Raw genomic sequence first — 15375 nt, 5'->3', positions numbered from 1 at the left:
GCAGTGTCTGCATTATCTAACTTTTTGACTATAAGACAACCTGTCACCCGATCACATCAGATAATCGAGATTCTACTGTAAATTATTGTTCTGTCTTGGAATTCTGCTGCTTCTGAATTCTGAAATCTCAGTTGTGACCATCGAATAACTAATGTCAGCACTGTTATAATGTATACGTAGCCACTGGCAATTTGTGCGTTAAATCAAGAGCTGAATATAATGATACGCATGGTGTAATGCTGTAGAGCTACAACCAAACATCTGTCAGGTAGATTACTCAAAAGTTAAAGAATTATTTTAGTTATTTTTAAAAAAACCAAATCTTTATACATGTTTCAAAAAGTACATTTATTTAAAACTTGGGCAAAATATTAAGAAAATTAAGTATAGAAAATCATAGTACAAAACATTTTCAACATACATAATTTATAAGATAGTAGCCCTTTAAACACAAATTTATTTTTGTTTTAAGTACCATAGTTATTTTACACTTTAAACCAGCAAAAATCAATCAAACCTAATGAGAACTATTTTAAAATCACATTATAGTACAAAACATAATTTATGTTTCCATATAACAAAATTACACATCCTAAAAAGATGCAGTTTATTTTCGCTTTCCTGCCTCATCTTGCTTATCAGCCAAAGAACATAGCTGGAGGAGAAGAATATCAGCAGGAAATGTGGCTTGCTTTATCTGGCTCAATGCCCACAATCAACACCCCTTGGGCCCCAAAGCATAAGGCACTTTCAATCATGTGAACTTATATGTGAGCTTATTAAGGAAAACTGAATATTGTCATATATTATAATATTGTTTTGTGAAAGTCTTTGTTTCTACTAAAAATATTATGCATATTATACAGCGATTGATTTGATAAAAAATAACACGCTTAGGGCTAGATTTCCTAAATGGCATTTACCACATTAACATGCACTAAGACACATTAGTATGCATTATTGCAGAATTCACTTTATGAAGCCAGACCCGTTTACAAATTAAGCACATTAATGGCATTAGCACATACTAACATGGCAGTGCACTTAGACCTTAGAATATTTTCATGTGATCCTATAGAACAAATACTATAAAACAAATACAACCCCAATGTTAGATTTCAATTGAAACATACAAAATGCTAGATCAGTAAAGGTGAAAAGTGCACACTTGCAGTGTGATACAAATGCAGTGGGCTCCTTTTACTAAGCTGCGATAGCGGTTTTAGCGTGCACTGAATTGCAGCGTGTGCTAGATGCTAACGCCAGCATTGAAACTGGTGTGGGGAATGGCCCCTACCTATCTCTTACCACATTTCGAGCTACACATTCCCAGTAGGACAACCAGAAACTCCAATCTTTTTGCCTACCCAAGGATCACAGATTGCAAATACAGGTCCTTTATGGACAGGACTTTGAAGTCTCAAACTAGGCAAAATAGCAGACCTGGCTAGGCAACTACATCATCAGAGCTAGGCTGACCTACGTCGCATTTCCGAAAGAAATTAAGACAGCACTATTCAACAGATTTATCTCCTAATCAGTTACCAGTTCTAAACGATTAACTCCATGCTGATAACTTGAGAAATACGTGTACTGTACTAACTGTATTGTATCATATTGTATTTTGCTAATTGTATTCTGTAATTCGCCGACTGTCCAGCTCTCTTCACTGTGAACCGCCTAGAAGTCGTAAGATTATAGCGGTATAGAAGAAATAAAGTTATTATTATTATTATCAACAGGATATCTCGCTATCATATTAAACTGTTCTGTAACATTAGACACTTCAAGTTACCAGCCTCTTCATATCTATAAATGCTTTTATACGTTCTGGGGGTCCTCTGCTGGTTTAACAGTTTTCTGTGATCTCGGATATATCAGGTTAGAAGAGATGAAATTTTCTCTCATAAATTGAGTACTCATGCATAGTTCTCAGGGATTTCCCCTTCAACATCTAACTGTGTTTTCTTTTAATTTACTTTTATAAACCGCTGAATACACTGGTATTAGTGGTATATCAAGTGCAATAAATCCAATCCAATAAAAAATATACCACTTTATTTTCTTTATGTTTTTGTTTTATTTCTATATTACCCAGGAATAGTTAAGAAAGGGATGGTAAATAAGCTCAAGAACATTATAATGCTTCTGTATTGCTCCGAGGTGCATCTTCACCTTGAGTATTGCATTCATGTCTAATCCAGTTCACCACTTTTGGCCCTAACTTCAGCCCATGGAGTTTATTCAAGAGTCTTCTATAAGGCACCATGCCAAAGGCTTTAAGAACATAAGAATTGCCGCTGCTGGGTCAGTCAGTGGTCCATCACACCCAGCAGTCCGCTCACATGGCGGCCCTTAGGTCAAAGACCAGTGCCCTAACTGAGACTAGCCTTACCTGCGTACGTTTTGGTTCAGCAGGAACTTGTCTAACTTTGTCTTGAATCCCTGGAGGGTGTTTTCCCCTATAAAAGCCTCCGAAAGAGCCTTCACTTTTTTACCACTCTCTGGGTGAAAAAGAACTTCCTTACGTTTATACGGAATCTATCCCCTTTTAACTTTAGAGAGTGCCCTCTCGTTCTGTCTACATTGGAGAGGGTGAACAACCTGCCTTTATCTACTAAGTCTATTCCCTTCATTATCTTGAATGTTGCGATCATGTCCCCTCTCAGTCTCCTCTTTTCAAGGGAGAAGAGGCCCAGTTTCTCTAATCTCTCACTGTACGGCAACTCCTTCAGCCCCTTAACCATTTCAGTCACTCTTCTCTGGACCCTTTCGAGTAGTACTGTATCCTTCTTCATGTATGGCGACCAGTGCTGGATGCATTATTCCAGGTGAGGGCGTACCATGGCCCAGTACAGCAACATAATAACCTTCTCCGATCTATTCGTGATCCCCTTCTTAATCATTCCTACCATTCTGTTCGCCCTTTTTGCCGCCGCTGCACATTGCGCAGACAGCTTCATTGACTCGTCGACCAGTACTCTGAGGTCTCTTTCCTGGGGGGTCTCTCCAAGTACTGCACCAGACAGCCTGTATTAGTGTATAAGATTTTTCTTACCAACATGCATCACCTTACACTTATCCATGTTAAACCTCATTTGCCATGTCGCAGCCCATTTCTCGATGAACATTTTGAAAGAAACAAACTTCTGATAACCAGCCAACATGGATTCTGCAAGGGGAGATCGTGCCTAACGAACTTATTGCACTTCTTCAAAGGAGTTAACAGACGGATGGACAGAGGAGACCTCATAGACATCATATATCTAGATTTCCAAAAGGCCTTTGACAAGGTACCCCATGAAAGCCTACTTCGGAAACTGAAGAACCATGGGGTGGAAAGAGACGTACATAGATGGATCAGGAATTGGTTGGCGGGTAGGAAACAGAGGGTAGGAGTGAAGGGCCACTACTCAGACTGGAGGAGGGTCACGAGTGGTGTTCTGCAGGGCTCGGTGCTCGGACCACTGCTATTTAATATATTTATAAATGATCTAGAAACAGGGACAAAGTGCGAGATAATAAAATTCGCGGACGACACCAAACTATTTAGTAGAGCTCGGACTAAAGAGGACTGCGAAGAATTACAAAGGGACTTGAACAAACTGGGGGAATGGGCAACAAAATGACAGATGAAGTTCAACGTTGAGAAATGTAAAGTACTATATGTGGGAAGCAGAAACCTGAGGAACAGCTATATGATGGGAGGGATGTTATTGAATGAGAGTACCCAAGAAAGGGACTTGGGGGTAATGGTGGACATGACAATGAAGCCGACGGTACAGTGCGCAGCGGCCGCTAAGAGAGCAAATAGAATGCTAGGTATAATCAAGAAGGGTATTACAACCAGAACGAAAGAAATTATCCTGCCATTGTATCGGGCGATGGTGCGTCTGCATCTGGAGTACTGCGACCAATATTGGTCGCCGAACTTTAAGAAGGATATGGCAATACTCGAGAGGGTTCAGAGGAGAGCGACACATTTGATAAAAGGTATGGAAAATCTTTCATACGCTGAGAGATTGGAGAAACTGGGTCTCTTTTCCTTGGAGAAGAGGAGACTTAGAGGGGATATGATAGAGACTTACAAGATCATGAAGGGCATAGAGAGAGTAGAGAAGGACAGATTCTTCAAACTTTCGGAAATAAAAGAACAAGAGGGCATTCAGAAAAGTTGAAAGGGGACAGATTCAAAACGAATGCTAGGAAGTTTTTCTTCATTCCAGGTGTCCACGTGTGGTGGACACCTGGAATGCGCTTCCAGAGGGCGTAATAGTGCAGAGTACAGTACTGGGGTTCAAGAAAGGATTGGACAATTTTCTGTTGGAAAAGGGGATAGAGGGGTATAGATAGAGGATTACTGCACAGGTCCTGAACCTGTTGGGCCGCCGTGTGAGCGGACTGCTGGGCACGATGGACCTCAGGTCTGACCCAGTGGAGGCATTGCTTATGTTCTTATGTTCGAACATGTTTATGTCACATTGCAGGTCTTCACAATCCTCCTGCGTCTTCATTACTCTGAATAACTTCGTATCGTCTGCAAATTTAATCACCTCACTTGTCGTACCAATTTCCAGGTCGTTTATAAATATGTTGAAGAGCATGGGTCTAAGCACCGAACCCTGCGGCATTTCACTTGTGATGCTTTTCCAGTCCAAGTATTGTCCATTTACCTCCACTCTGTTTCCTATGCTCCAGCCAGTTTTTAATCCACGTGAGTATTTCACCCTCAATTCCATGGCTCGCAATTTTTCGAAGTAGTTGTTCATTCAAAACTTTGTCGAACGCCTTCTAAAAATCCAGATATACAATGTTGACCGGGTCACCCTTGTCTATCTGCCTGTTTACTCCCTCAAAAAAGTGCAGCAAGTTCGTCAAGCAAGATCTTCCTTTGCTGAAGCCGTGCTGGCTGCTCCTCATCAGATCGTGTCTGGCAAGGTGATCAATGATGCGGTCTTTTATCAGCGCCTCTACCATCTTTCCTGGTACCGAGGTCAGACTCACCAGTCTGTAGTTTCCCAGATCTCCCCTTGAACCTTTATTGAAGATCGGCGTAACATTTGCCACTTTCCAGTCTTCCGGAATCCTTCCTGATTTGATCGACAGATTGGCTATTAATTGAAGCAGTTCAACTTTAAGGGCACAAACTTCGAAAGCATGGGAGATTTCGTCCATCGGCCACTGCAAAACCATGCCGAAACAGATAATGTAGAAGTAATGTGGTCAACTCCGAAATCAACCTTACACGAAGCAACCAACCACTACGTCAAATCAGTAAGTAAACGGCGTAGAAACAATAGACCGCAGTGGTTCTCTGAGGAGATCTCAGACCCCTTTCAGTTCCTTGATTACCCTCGGATGGATGCCATCCAGTCCCGGGGATTTATCATTTTTAAGCCTAACAATCTGCCTGCATACCTCTTCTAGACTGACCGTCAACCCTATCAGTTTCCCGTCTTCATTTCCTGCATATAGCCTATCAGCTTCTGATATGCTGTGTTCAGTTTGTCGGCGATGGCTTTGTCCTCCTTTAGCACTCCCTTTATTCCAAGGTCATCCAACGGCCCTACCACTTCCTTCCTTCCCCCTTAATATATTGAAAGAATGGCTTGAAGTTTTTTGCCTCCTTGGCTATTTTTTCCTCTTAGTCTCTTTTGGCCCCTCTTACTGCCTTATGGCACCTGCTTTGATGTTGTTTGTGCTTTTTCCAGTTTTTGTCCGTTATTGACCTTTTCCATTCCTTAAACGAAGTCTTCTTGTCTCTGATTGCATCATTCACCGCTACAGTGAGCCACGTCGGTTCCTTGTTCTTTTTCCTCTTGGATCCCTTGTTGATATGCGGTATATATAGATTTTGCGCCTTGGTGACTCTGTCCTTAAAAAGGGACCATACTTGCTCTAGCGTTTTTATAGTGCTTACCCTCTTCTAAATCTTCTTCCCCTCCATGAATCTCATCCCTTTGTAATTTCCTTTTCGGAAGTTCAGTGCCGTGGCCGTTGTTCTGGATCGATGTTTTGCCCCTGTGTCCAGGTTGAAGCGGATCATATTGTGATCACTGCTTTCCTGCGTCCCTTCTACTTCTACTCCTTGCACCGGTCCTCGTAGTCCATTTAGAATTAAGTCCAGAATTGCATTTCCTCTCGTATTTTCCTTGACAAGTTGTTCCAGGAAGCAATCGCTGAAATCTAAGTAAATTACATCTAGCGTAAGTCCTTGATCCAGTTTTCTGGTCACCCAGTCAAATAATTCAATCAGATTCATTTGGCATGATTTACCTTTAGTAAACCCATGTTGCCTCGGATCTTGTAATCCATTAGTTTCACTAATTTCACTATCCTTACCTTCAGCAACGTTTCCATTGTTTTTCCAATAACCAAAGTGAGGCTTACTGGCCTTTAGTTCCCCCCTTAATCTCTGCAATCACTTTTGTGAAGAGGGACCACATTCGCTCTTCTCCAGTCCCGAGGAATCTCTCCCATATCTAAAGATTTATTGAATAACTCTTTAACAGGACCCGCAAAAACCCAAATAGTAGCAACTTTCCAAGCTACCGAGCCAGGGCAAGCAGTGGCTTCCCCCATGTCTGTCTCAATAACGGACTATGGACTTTTCCTCCAGGAAATTGTCCAAATCTTACTTAAAACCAGCTATGCTAACCGCCTTTACCACAACCTCTGGCAACATGTTCCAGAGCTTAATTATTCTTAGAGTGAAAAAATATTTCTTCCTATTGGTTTTAATAGCATTTCCCTGTAACTTCATCAAGTGTCCCCTAGTTATTGTAATTTTTGATGGAATAAAAAAAAAAAAAATCGATCCACTTGTACCCATTCTACACCACTCAGGATTTTGTAGACTTCAATCATATCTCCCCTCAGCCGTCTCTTTTCCAAGCTGAAGAACCCTAACCTTTTTAGTCTTTCCTCATACGAGAGGAGTTCCATCGCCTTTATCATTTTGGTTGCTCTTCTTTGAACCTTTTCTAGTTCCGCTATATCTTTCTTGAGATAAGGAGCGATGCAGAGGTATTATAACATTCTTAGGGCTCCTTTTACAAAGCTGCGCTAGGGCCTTAATGCGCGGAATAGTGCGCACTAAATTGCCGTGCGCGCTAGCCGCTACCGCCTCCTTTTGAGCAGGCGGTAGATTTTCAGCTAGCGCGCACTAATCCGGTGCGTGCATTAAAATGCTTAGCGCACCTTCGTAAAAGGAGCCCTTAGTCCTGTTAACCATTCCTTTTTAAATAATTCCTAGCATCTTGTTTGCTTCTTGGCTGTCACCGCACATTGTGCGGATGGTTTCATAGTACTGTCTACAATGACATCCAGATCTTTTTCTTGGGTGCTATCCCCTAGCATGTGATAACTTATGATTTGGGTTATTAACATTTTTACAATGTAAGAAATTATACAAGTCTCTTAGTTCAGTAGCATCATACTGCATTGCCTTTAATGTATAGTACCCACCTCATAACAACATCAGTAGCCCCTCAAAATAGAAAAATATATCTTCCATCTACATTCTTGTCCGAGTTCCACTTTTGGAACTCAAGCAACAGTGGCAAACTGTGTGTGTACCCCATGGTAGACATTTTTGACCTGCATGTTTACATATTAAATCCTGAAGGCAATGCAAAAGGATGGAAGGAAGTTTAAGACTAAATTTAAAATATTCTATTATTTTATTTATTTTTAGTAATGTTGGATTAGTAGAGGCAGTGGGATGCAGATATAAAGTCTAATATTTTTTAAAAATTTCAAGGTAGCACTAAAAAATGAACCCAAGGAAAATGGAGGCAGTCATGCATGTGAAAACTTCTGAAAATCCTCAGGAAAATCTCTTGGTCTCTGAGCAACTGGAGCTTGTATTCATGCCATCAGATTTAACAGATTTCATCCTGCTTAACCTAACAGTTAAATGATCTCATTGCACCATTGCAATTAAATGTATTCCTCTGTTCATAACGTACAACCCACTAGTTCTCAAGTTACCTGTAACACGTCTTGAATACAGAACCATATAATTTGTAATATTTATTAATATCTTTCTTAGGGTTCCTTTTACTAAGCCGTGTTAGGGCTTTTATGCACGGAATAGCGTGCGCTACATTGCCGCGCGTGCTAGACCTCACCGCCAGCATTGAGTTGGCGTTAGTTCTAGACGCGTAGCGCGCAGTAATTTCCTGCGTGTGCTAAAAACGCTAGCGCACCTTAGTAAAAGGAGCCCTTAGTGTCTGTATATAAAGGATATGATTCATAGTCCAGTGTCTGGGTGAGAACTCCAGTCAGAACAAACTCTGCATTATGGACATCTAAAAGCAGAAAATTAGCAAATGGTCATTCAAATGGTCACAAAGACACATAAGGAAACATGAAGAATTTTGAACAAAAGTGATAATGGCACAGTGCACCTACCTATAGCTCTGGCAAAATATTCTCGGCATAAATGGAAATCATTTTCACAAGAAATCAAGATTATTTCAGACAGACTCTAAAGAATTAAAAAAAAAAAAAAAGGAAGACCATTATTAAAATATGATCCCATACTAAACAAGCTTGAAATTGTGTCTTTTGTTATAAAAATAATCAAATACAATTGGGCATACTTTGTTTTGCTTGTGCTCCATAAGTTTACGGAAAGACGGCTGCTTCAACAAAATCTTTCCACCAGCACATTCCACAATAGCTTTCATAGTTGAAAGACTAGGGCAAATTCCAGGTGTGATATAAAAATACTTTCCCTGACAAGAAAAGAAAGATAGATTATACATATAGCTGTATGTAATTTATACATATACACTTCCCCCTCCCCATTCGTGGTTTCAGCAATCGCGATTTCACATATTTCACATATTCACGATTTTGGGGGGAGGGGGAAACAAAGAACCCCCCCCCCAAAGTTTAGCCTTCCCCCCGGCATCCCAGCCTTACCTGGTGGTCTAGCGGGCTTTCGGGGCAGGAGCGATCTTCCTACACTCCTGCCCTGTGTAGATCGCCAATAGGAAATGGCTGTGGGGAGTTCCCGTCGTAGTCTCGAGAGACTACAGGAACTCACGGCAGCTATTTCCTATTGGCGATCTGCACGGGGCAGGAGCGTGGGAAGATTGCTCCTGCCCCGAAAGCCCGCTAGACCACCAGGTAAGGCCAGGATGCCTGGGGTAGGCAGGAGGGAGGCGGGGGTGGGTCAGAGCCGGACCAGAAGATATTTGCGGTATTTCACCATTCGCGGTCCGGCTCTGCCCTTATCCCCCACGAATCCAGAGGGAGAAGTGTACAGGGAGAGTCACATTTGTTCTTATAAATTTTAGGATATGCATGTGGTACTGTTTACAAACTCAGAGTAATTAACTATCCATCTAAGTACATTCTAAAATACTGCGTTAAACTCCTATTTACCACAAAAAGTTTGGCTTACCACAAAAATTTTGACACATATTCTGTTTTTACCTACTGAGTTCAAAGTGGAGAAGCCTAGCATGGCAAATTTAAAGTTCTAATTATAGCACACTACCATAACTTATAGTAAAAATTCATTGACATTTCTGGAACAGTCATCCTAAATGACAACTAACATGTCATATTCATGTGTACAAGGGGCCACTGAAAAGTTCTCAGCCCAACCAAGAAGAGAATGACGTGGAGCCATGAAACTTGCAAGTTATTCCACACTTTTCTTGACAACTTTTTGTTTTTCTTCTCTCTTGTTCCATTCCCTCACTACAACTCTCTAAGATATTGATTCTTCCCTTTCAGTTATTTCCTTCCCTTTTTTTTCTGTCTGTCCATCCAAATTTCATCCTCTCTCATACCTTTCTCCTTTTTCATTTTCAGTTACCTATCAATTTTCCATCTCTTCTCAGTTCCTACTTCTCACATTTCTCATCTCTCACAGCCTCCTATTTTCTTCCATCTAATCCCCATGACCACATTTCTACCTCTGTACTCACTATTTTCCTCTTCCTCATCATCTTTCTACTCCTTTTTCTCCTCTCCCTCCATCTTGCTATCCCTTTTTCTCCTCTATTTCTATCTTGCTATCCCTTTTTCTCCTCCTCCTCTATCTTGCTATCCCTTTTTCTCCTCTCCTATCTTGCTATCACTTTTTCTCCTCTCCCTCCATCTTACTACCCCCTTTTCTCCTCTCCCTATTTCCAGAATTTATCTCTCGTTTCTGCACTCCATCCCGTTGTTCAGCATCTATTCCTCCCTTCCACCCCCAAATTCAACATTTTCTCCCTCCCACTCATCTCCAGCTTCATATTTTTCTCTTTCTTTCAGACTGTCCTCTCACCCAGCATCTCTCCTTCCCTCCCCAGATCCACCATCTCTTATTCTCTTCTCAGCTACCTTTCATCCAGTATATCTTTACCTCTTTCCCCACCGCCCTAGGGTTCATCATTCTCTTTCTCTTCCCAACTGCCCTCCTATCTAGAATCTCTATCCCCCCTCCCTCCATATCACCTCTTGGGTCCAACTTCTCTCCCTTTCTTTTCTCTCCCTCCTTCTCATTATCCATCATCTCTTTCCGTCTCTTCGTTTCCAGGCCCATTATTTCTTCCCCTTCACACCCCCCCCCTCCTGCCTACCCCCTCTCTTTGGATCCCCTCACCCGTCCATCTACTTCAAAAAAGAGTTACTCCAGGGGTATCCTGTGTGCTGGCATGTTTCTTGTCTCTACCCTCGTCCGGCGTCCCCCTGGTCTTCCTGGTAATTATGGTCTGTAGATGATCACCAGTGCCGCAGCGATTCTAACAGGCTGCCTGTGGCCTCCGCTGCACTTTTCCTCTGCCGTGGTCCATCCGAGACCAAAATAGGACTTTGCATCAGCGGTTGGGAGGGAGAGTGTGACGCAGTGGTTAAAGCTACAGCCTCAGTACCCATGCTGCTCCTTGTGACCTTGGACAAGTCACTTAATCCCCCCATTGCCCCAGGTACATTAGATAGATTGTCAGTCTACCAGAACAGGCAGGGAAAAATGCTTGAGTACCTGAATAAATTCACGTAAACTGTTCTGAGCTCTCTTGGGAGAATAGTATAGAAAATTGAATAAATAAATACATTTATGGGCAGACTAAATGCACCACACTAGTCTTTATCTGTCTTCATATATTTTAGGTAAAAATAACTTGCTACATATAACATGAATTTGTCACAATACTTCAGCTAAACAGAGTTTTTATTCATTTTTTTTTCTTTTACACAACATGCACTCAAAGTTTGTGTGTATTTAAATTCTAATATCTTATTACAGCACATGAGCTACACCTCTATTATGTTCCCATTTGATTATTTATAAAATTGTTTCCTACAGTATGGACTTATTGATGAATCTTTTTATATATTTTCATACAATAAAAGCCATCTCTATATGGGTTAGTCGTCTCATTTCCTATCAAAAGAACCAATTTAACCAGGAACTCTTCCTGGATTAATTGATCCTATGTAGTGTAAATCATTTACAATAGTTAAGACACCAACTCCAACTGTGCTGGCTGGGTATGCCTGTGTGGTAGAAAGAAGATTATGCGCTAGAAAGACATGAAATAACAATGGACTCGGAGGCTTATATTCTACCTAGGTTGCCCCAGGGATTGTCCTTCTTCCCTGGGGCAGCTTAGGTAGAATATAAGCCTCCGAGTCTATTATTGCAACTCCCTTATCTTTTGAAAAAGTAGACAGGGACAGATTTTTCAAATCATGCTGAACCACAAGTACAAGGGGGCACTCAGAGAAATTGAAAGGGGAGAGGTTTAGAACTAACGCCAGGAAGTTCTTTTTCACACAGAGGGTGGTGGATACATGGAACTGGATGGATACTGGAGGATGTGATAAGCAGGAGCACGCTACAGGGCTTCAAAGAAGCTTTGGATAGGTACTTGGAGGACAAAGGGATTGAGGGGTACAGATAAGAATAGAGGTAGATTATAGGGACAGGATTAGAGGTAAGTTATAAAATTAGTCAGGGACCACTGTTCAGGCAATAGGCCTGATGGGCCGCCGTGGGAGCGGACCGCTGGGCAAGATGGACCTCTGGTCTGCCTCAGCGGAGGCAACTTCTTATGTTCTTATGAGTTGTAAAACCGATGCTCTGAAGGCCCTTCATTGGATATCTGCCACTGAATAGATTGATTGGCTTGATCAATTTTGAAGAGTCGGCAATACATGCTAAAAGTGGCAAGTTTTGAATTAAGCATTAATCAAATCAATGGAAAACTGTTTCTAATGGATAGTCCCCAATTCAGAGTGAACAGCAGCAAATACCGAGTCATTTTAAAATGGGATTAAATAACATACCTTAAACAGAGGTGCCACATGAGCTTTTTTCAGAGACTCTTCTAGACTGAAACAGAAGAGCACCTCAGCTTCTGCATCACGTAAAACAAAGTTCTGTTCATCTACAGTGGATTAAATTACATCACATTACTTAAGAAATAACCAACTGAAAAAATGGGAATTAATAACACATTGTATTTGAGGCTGATACCATTTCTACCTAACATGTTGGGGAAGTATCATTTCCGACACCCTTCTCTGTACCTTTTCTAACTTCGCTATATCTGTTTTGAGATGCGGCAGCCGGAATTGCATTGCAGTATTCAAGTTGTGGCCGCATCATAGAGCGAAACAAAGTCATTACAACATTCTCTTCTCTGTTTTCCATTCTTTTCCTGATAAAATGCTAGGAATTATTTGCTTTCTTAGCTGCCGCTGCACGTTGAGCTGAGGGTTTCAACGTTATCACCAACAATGCACAAATGCAGTAGAAAAACTCATGCTCCGTTCAATTTCCCTTCTGTAAAAGGTTGTAAAAGCAAGAAATTCCTAAATCACTCTTTAGCATCTCAGGCAGCTTCTCATGAAAAATAATTTTGATCATTGTTGCTCACAACTTTCTTACAGACATATTAGAAAACAGCTAAAAACCTATCTTTTCTCCAAATACCTGACTAGCTGACTCATTCAAATATACGATTTATGTTTATATAATGTTTATAATCATCAGTAATGCGGCAGAGTGAATTTTATTTTATTTTTTTTCTTTTTATTGAAATTTTTCTTTTGGAAATGGTTTGGATATTTCTGTAATGAGTGTTTGTAACTTTTAATGATTTGATAAATGAATTTAAAAAAAGAAAAAAAGTATGTTTTTAATAACCTTTGAACGCTTTATGATTAATTTCAGTACAAATAGTATGCGAAAGTTGATTACACTGACTAGGTGCTAAGAAAAAGAATGGTCCAAATCTTTAGGAGAAGTGGGGGACTCTCTCAAATGTGCTAATTCATCGGATCCCAAGGCAAATGTTTGCTCTGGTACGTCAACTACCCAAAGGCTAGGTATACTCTCTGCCTTTACTTGTGTGTTTTATAAAATACATGTATATACCACAATTTCACCTCTGCTCCATCAAAACGATATAATTATACACGTGCATACACTTCTCTCTCGGTATTCGCAGGGGTAGGGTGCAGAGCCGGACCGCAAAGTGTGAAAAATCACGAATAAGTTTTTGGCTGGCTCTGACCCACCCCTGCCTCATTCCGGACCTTCCCGCCTCCCTCCTGGCATCCCAGACCTTACCTGATGGTCTAGCGGACTTTCGGGGCAGGAGCGATCTTCCTACGCTCCTGCCCCGTGCAGATCACTCATTGCAAATGGCTGCCGTGAGTTCCCATAGTCTCTCGAGACTACGATGAGAACTCATTTTCTATGAGTGATCTGCATGGGGCAGGAGCATAGGAAGATCGCTCCTGCCCCGAAAGCCCACTAAACCACCAGGTAAGGTCTGAGATGCCGGGAGGGAGGTGGGGAAGGTCTGGAATTAGCTTTTTTTTGTTTGTTTGTTTAAATAAAAAAATTGCAAATAACCGAATCCACGGATACTGACACCGTGGATTCGGAGGGAGAAGTGTACTGCCATACAATTTTATGAAAAGCCTTTCTGCATGTAAAAACAGGTTCTATACCTGAAAGCCTTTTATAAAATTACTCCCACAATATACAAGCATGTAATACATTAACCGTCTTGGTATTTACTCACCTACAAACTTCTGGCATTTGAAACTTTCATCTAACCACTCTGGTGTTACGATGTGCTTTGCTATGGAAATTGATGTCAGAAACTTTACAGTTCGAGTCACCTTGCTGGCAATCAGATGTGTGCATTTCTGTGCAGATTCTGCCACCTCTCCCCCAAGAAAATATAGTTTCTGAAAGTTAAAAAAACAAAAACAAAACGTGATTAGACAAATGTAAATGGACAATTAATTGCCCATCACTTCCAAACAGCAATTTTCAAAAAGCTGGCTAAGCTGCAAATTAAGCTCACAGTAGCAAAGTAGGGAGGGAGGGGGAGTGCGCCCCGGGCGCCGTCTTAACAGGGCTACCACCCAGCAGCAGCACAGCAGTAATGTGGATAGCAAGGATACCCCAATCCTGCTGGCTGAAAGACTTCAGGCATCTCTCCTCTCCCCCCATAGGCCATAGGGAGCGGAGTCTCTTAACTGCCCCCCCTCCACATAATCTCTCTTAAATCCTTCTGTTCTTTAGTGGCAGCGAGCAGGGACTCACAACAGCCCCGAGTCCTCCCTCTGAGCAGGAAGTTTTGACAGAGGTAAAGCTTGAGCTGGCACAAGCAACAGATAGGAATCCCTGCTCGCTGCCACTAAAGGACAGAAGAGTTTAAGATGTACCAGGGAGTGGGATGGTGCCCTCTGCCCCATCTTCCCTTACTACGCTACTGTACACTCACCCTTTTTACCCAAATTTCTTATTTAAGTAGGCAGCCAAGCGGGAATAAAATGGTGTGCTATACACACAATTAAGATCAAATTTACCATATATACTCAAATATAAACCTATTCGAATATAAACCGAGGTAACCTTTTTTTTCTTCCCCAAAAAGGGACAAAAAGGTTGCCTTCTATAAACTGGGGGTTTTATACTCAAGTATCCTTGCCCTGCAACCAATCCTCCTTCCCTTCCTGCCCAGCTAGGCACCCAGCCCCCGATGCTCACTGCAGGCCTCCCACAGGCTTGCCTTAAGCCAGGTGGTCAAGCAAGTATATGTGGTACATGAGTTGTTTTCCTCCCCTAACCTGAACATGATCCCGGTAGCATCCTTTGGTAATCTGGCTAAAAGACATGTGTGCTATGGAACACTGCGTGTACTTTAAAGTCAAAAATGTGTGAAAAGATTCCTAGAAAGGGATAGAAGGAGAACTCAAAGATACAGTACACTGAATGCTATTTTGTGTGCGAGAGTCCTCAGAAATATTCTCACAGAACCACAGTGGTAATCTACTCTTGGTGGTGGGCACAATAACAATGAGTATACCCGTAGTCTCAATAGGAGACAGTCATCTGGGCTCGCA

General features: G+C 41.6%; 1 protein-coding gene across 1 annotated transcript in view; it reads right to left on the bottom strand.

The window, feature by feature from the left end:
• Window positions 1-329: 329 nt before the first annotated feature.
• The window catches only part of PAXIP1 (PAX interacting protein 1), a 104467-nt gene continuing 89421 nt past the window's right edge, over window positions 330-15375 (bottom strand). The window contains exons 16-21 of the mRNA XM_033931635.1: window positions 14043-14211; window positions 12295-12395; window positions 8607-8741; window positions 8416-8491; window positions 8252-8312; window positions 330-770 (exon numbers count right to left, since the gene is read on the bottom strand). Of these exons, the coding sequence (XP_033787526.1) occupies window positions 755-770; window positions 8252-8312; window positions 8416-8491; window positions 8607-8741; window positions 12295-12395; window positions 14043-14211 (558 nt within the window). The 3' untranslated portion in view covers window positions 330-754. The remainder of the gene's footprint in view (window positions 771-8251; window positions 8313-8415; window positions 8492-8606; window positions 8742-12294; window positions 12396-14042; window positions 14212-15375) is intronic.

The sequence above is a fragment of the Geotrypetes seraphini genome, chromosome 2 (genome assembly GCF_902459505.1).
Source record: "Geotrypetes seraphini chromosome 2, aGeoSer1.1, whole genome shotgun sequence".
Classification (NCBI taxonomy): domain Eukaryota; kingdom Metazoa; phylum Chordata; class Amphibia; order Gymnophiona; family Dermophiidae; genus Geotrypetes; species Geotrypetes seraphini.
This window is presented reverse-complemented; position numbering and strand designations above follow the sequence as displayed.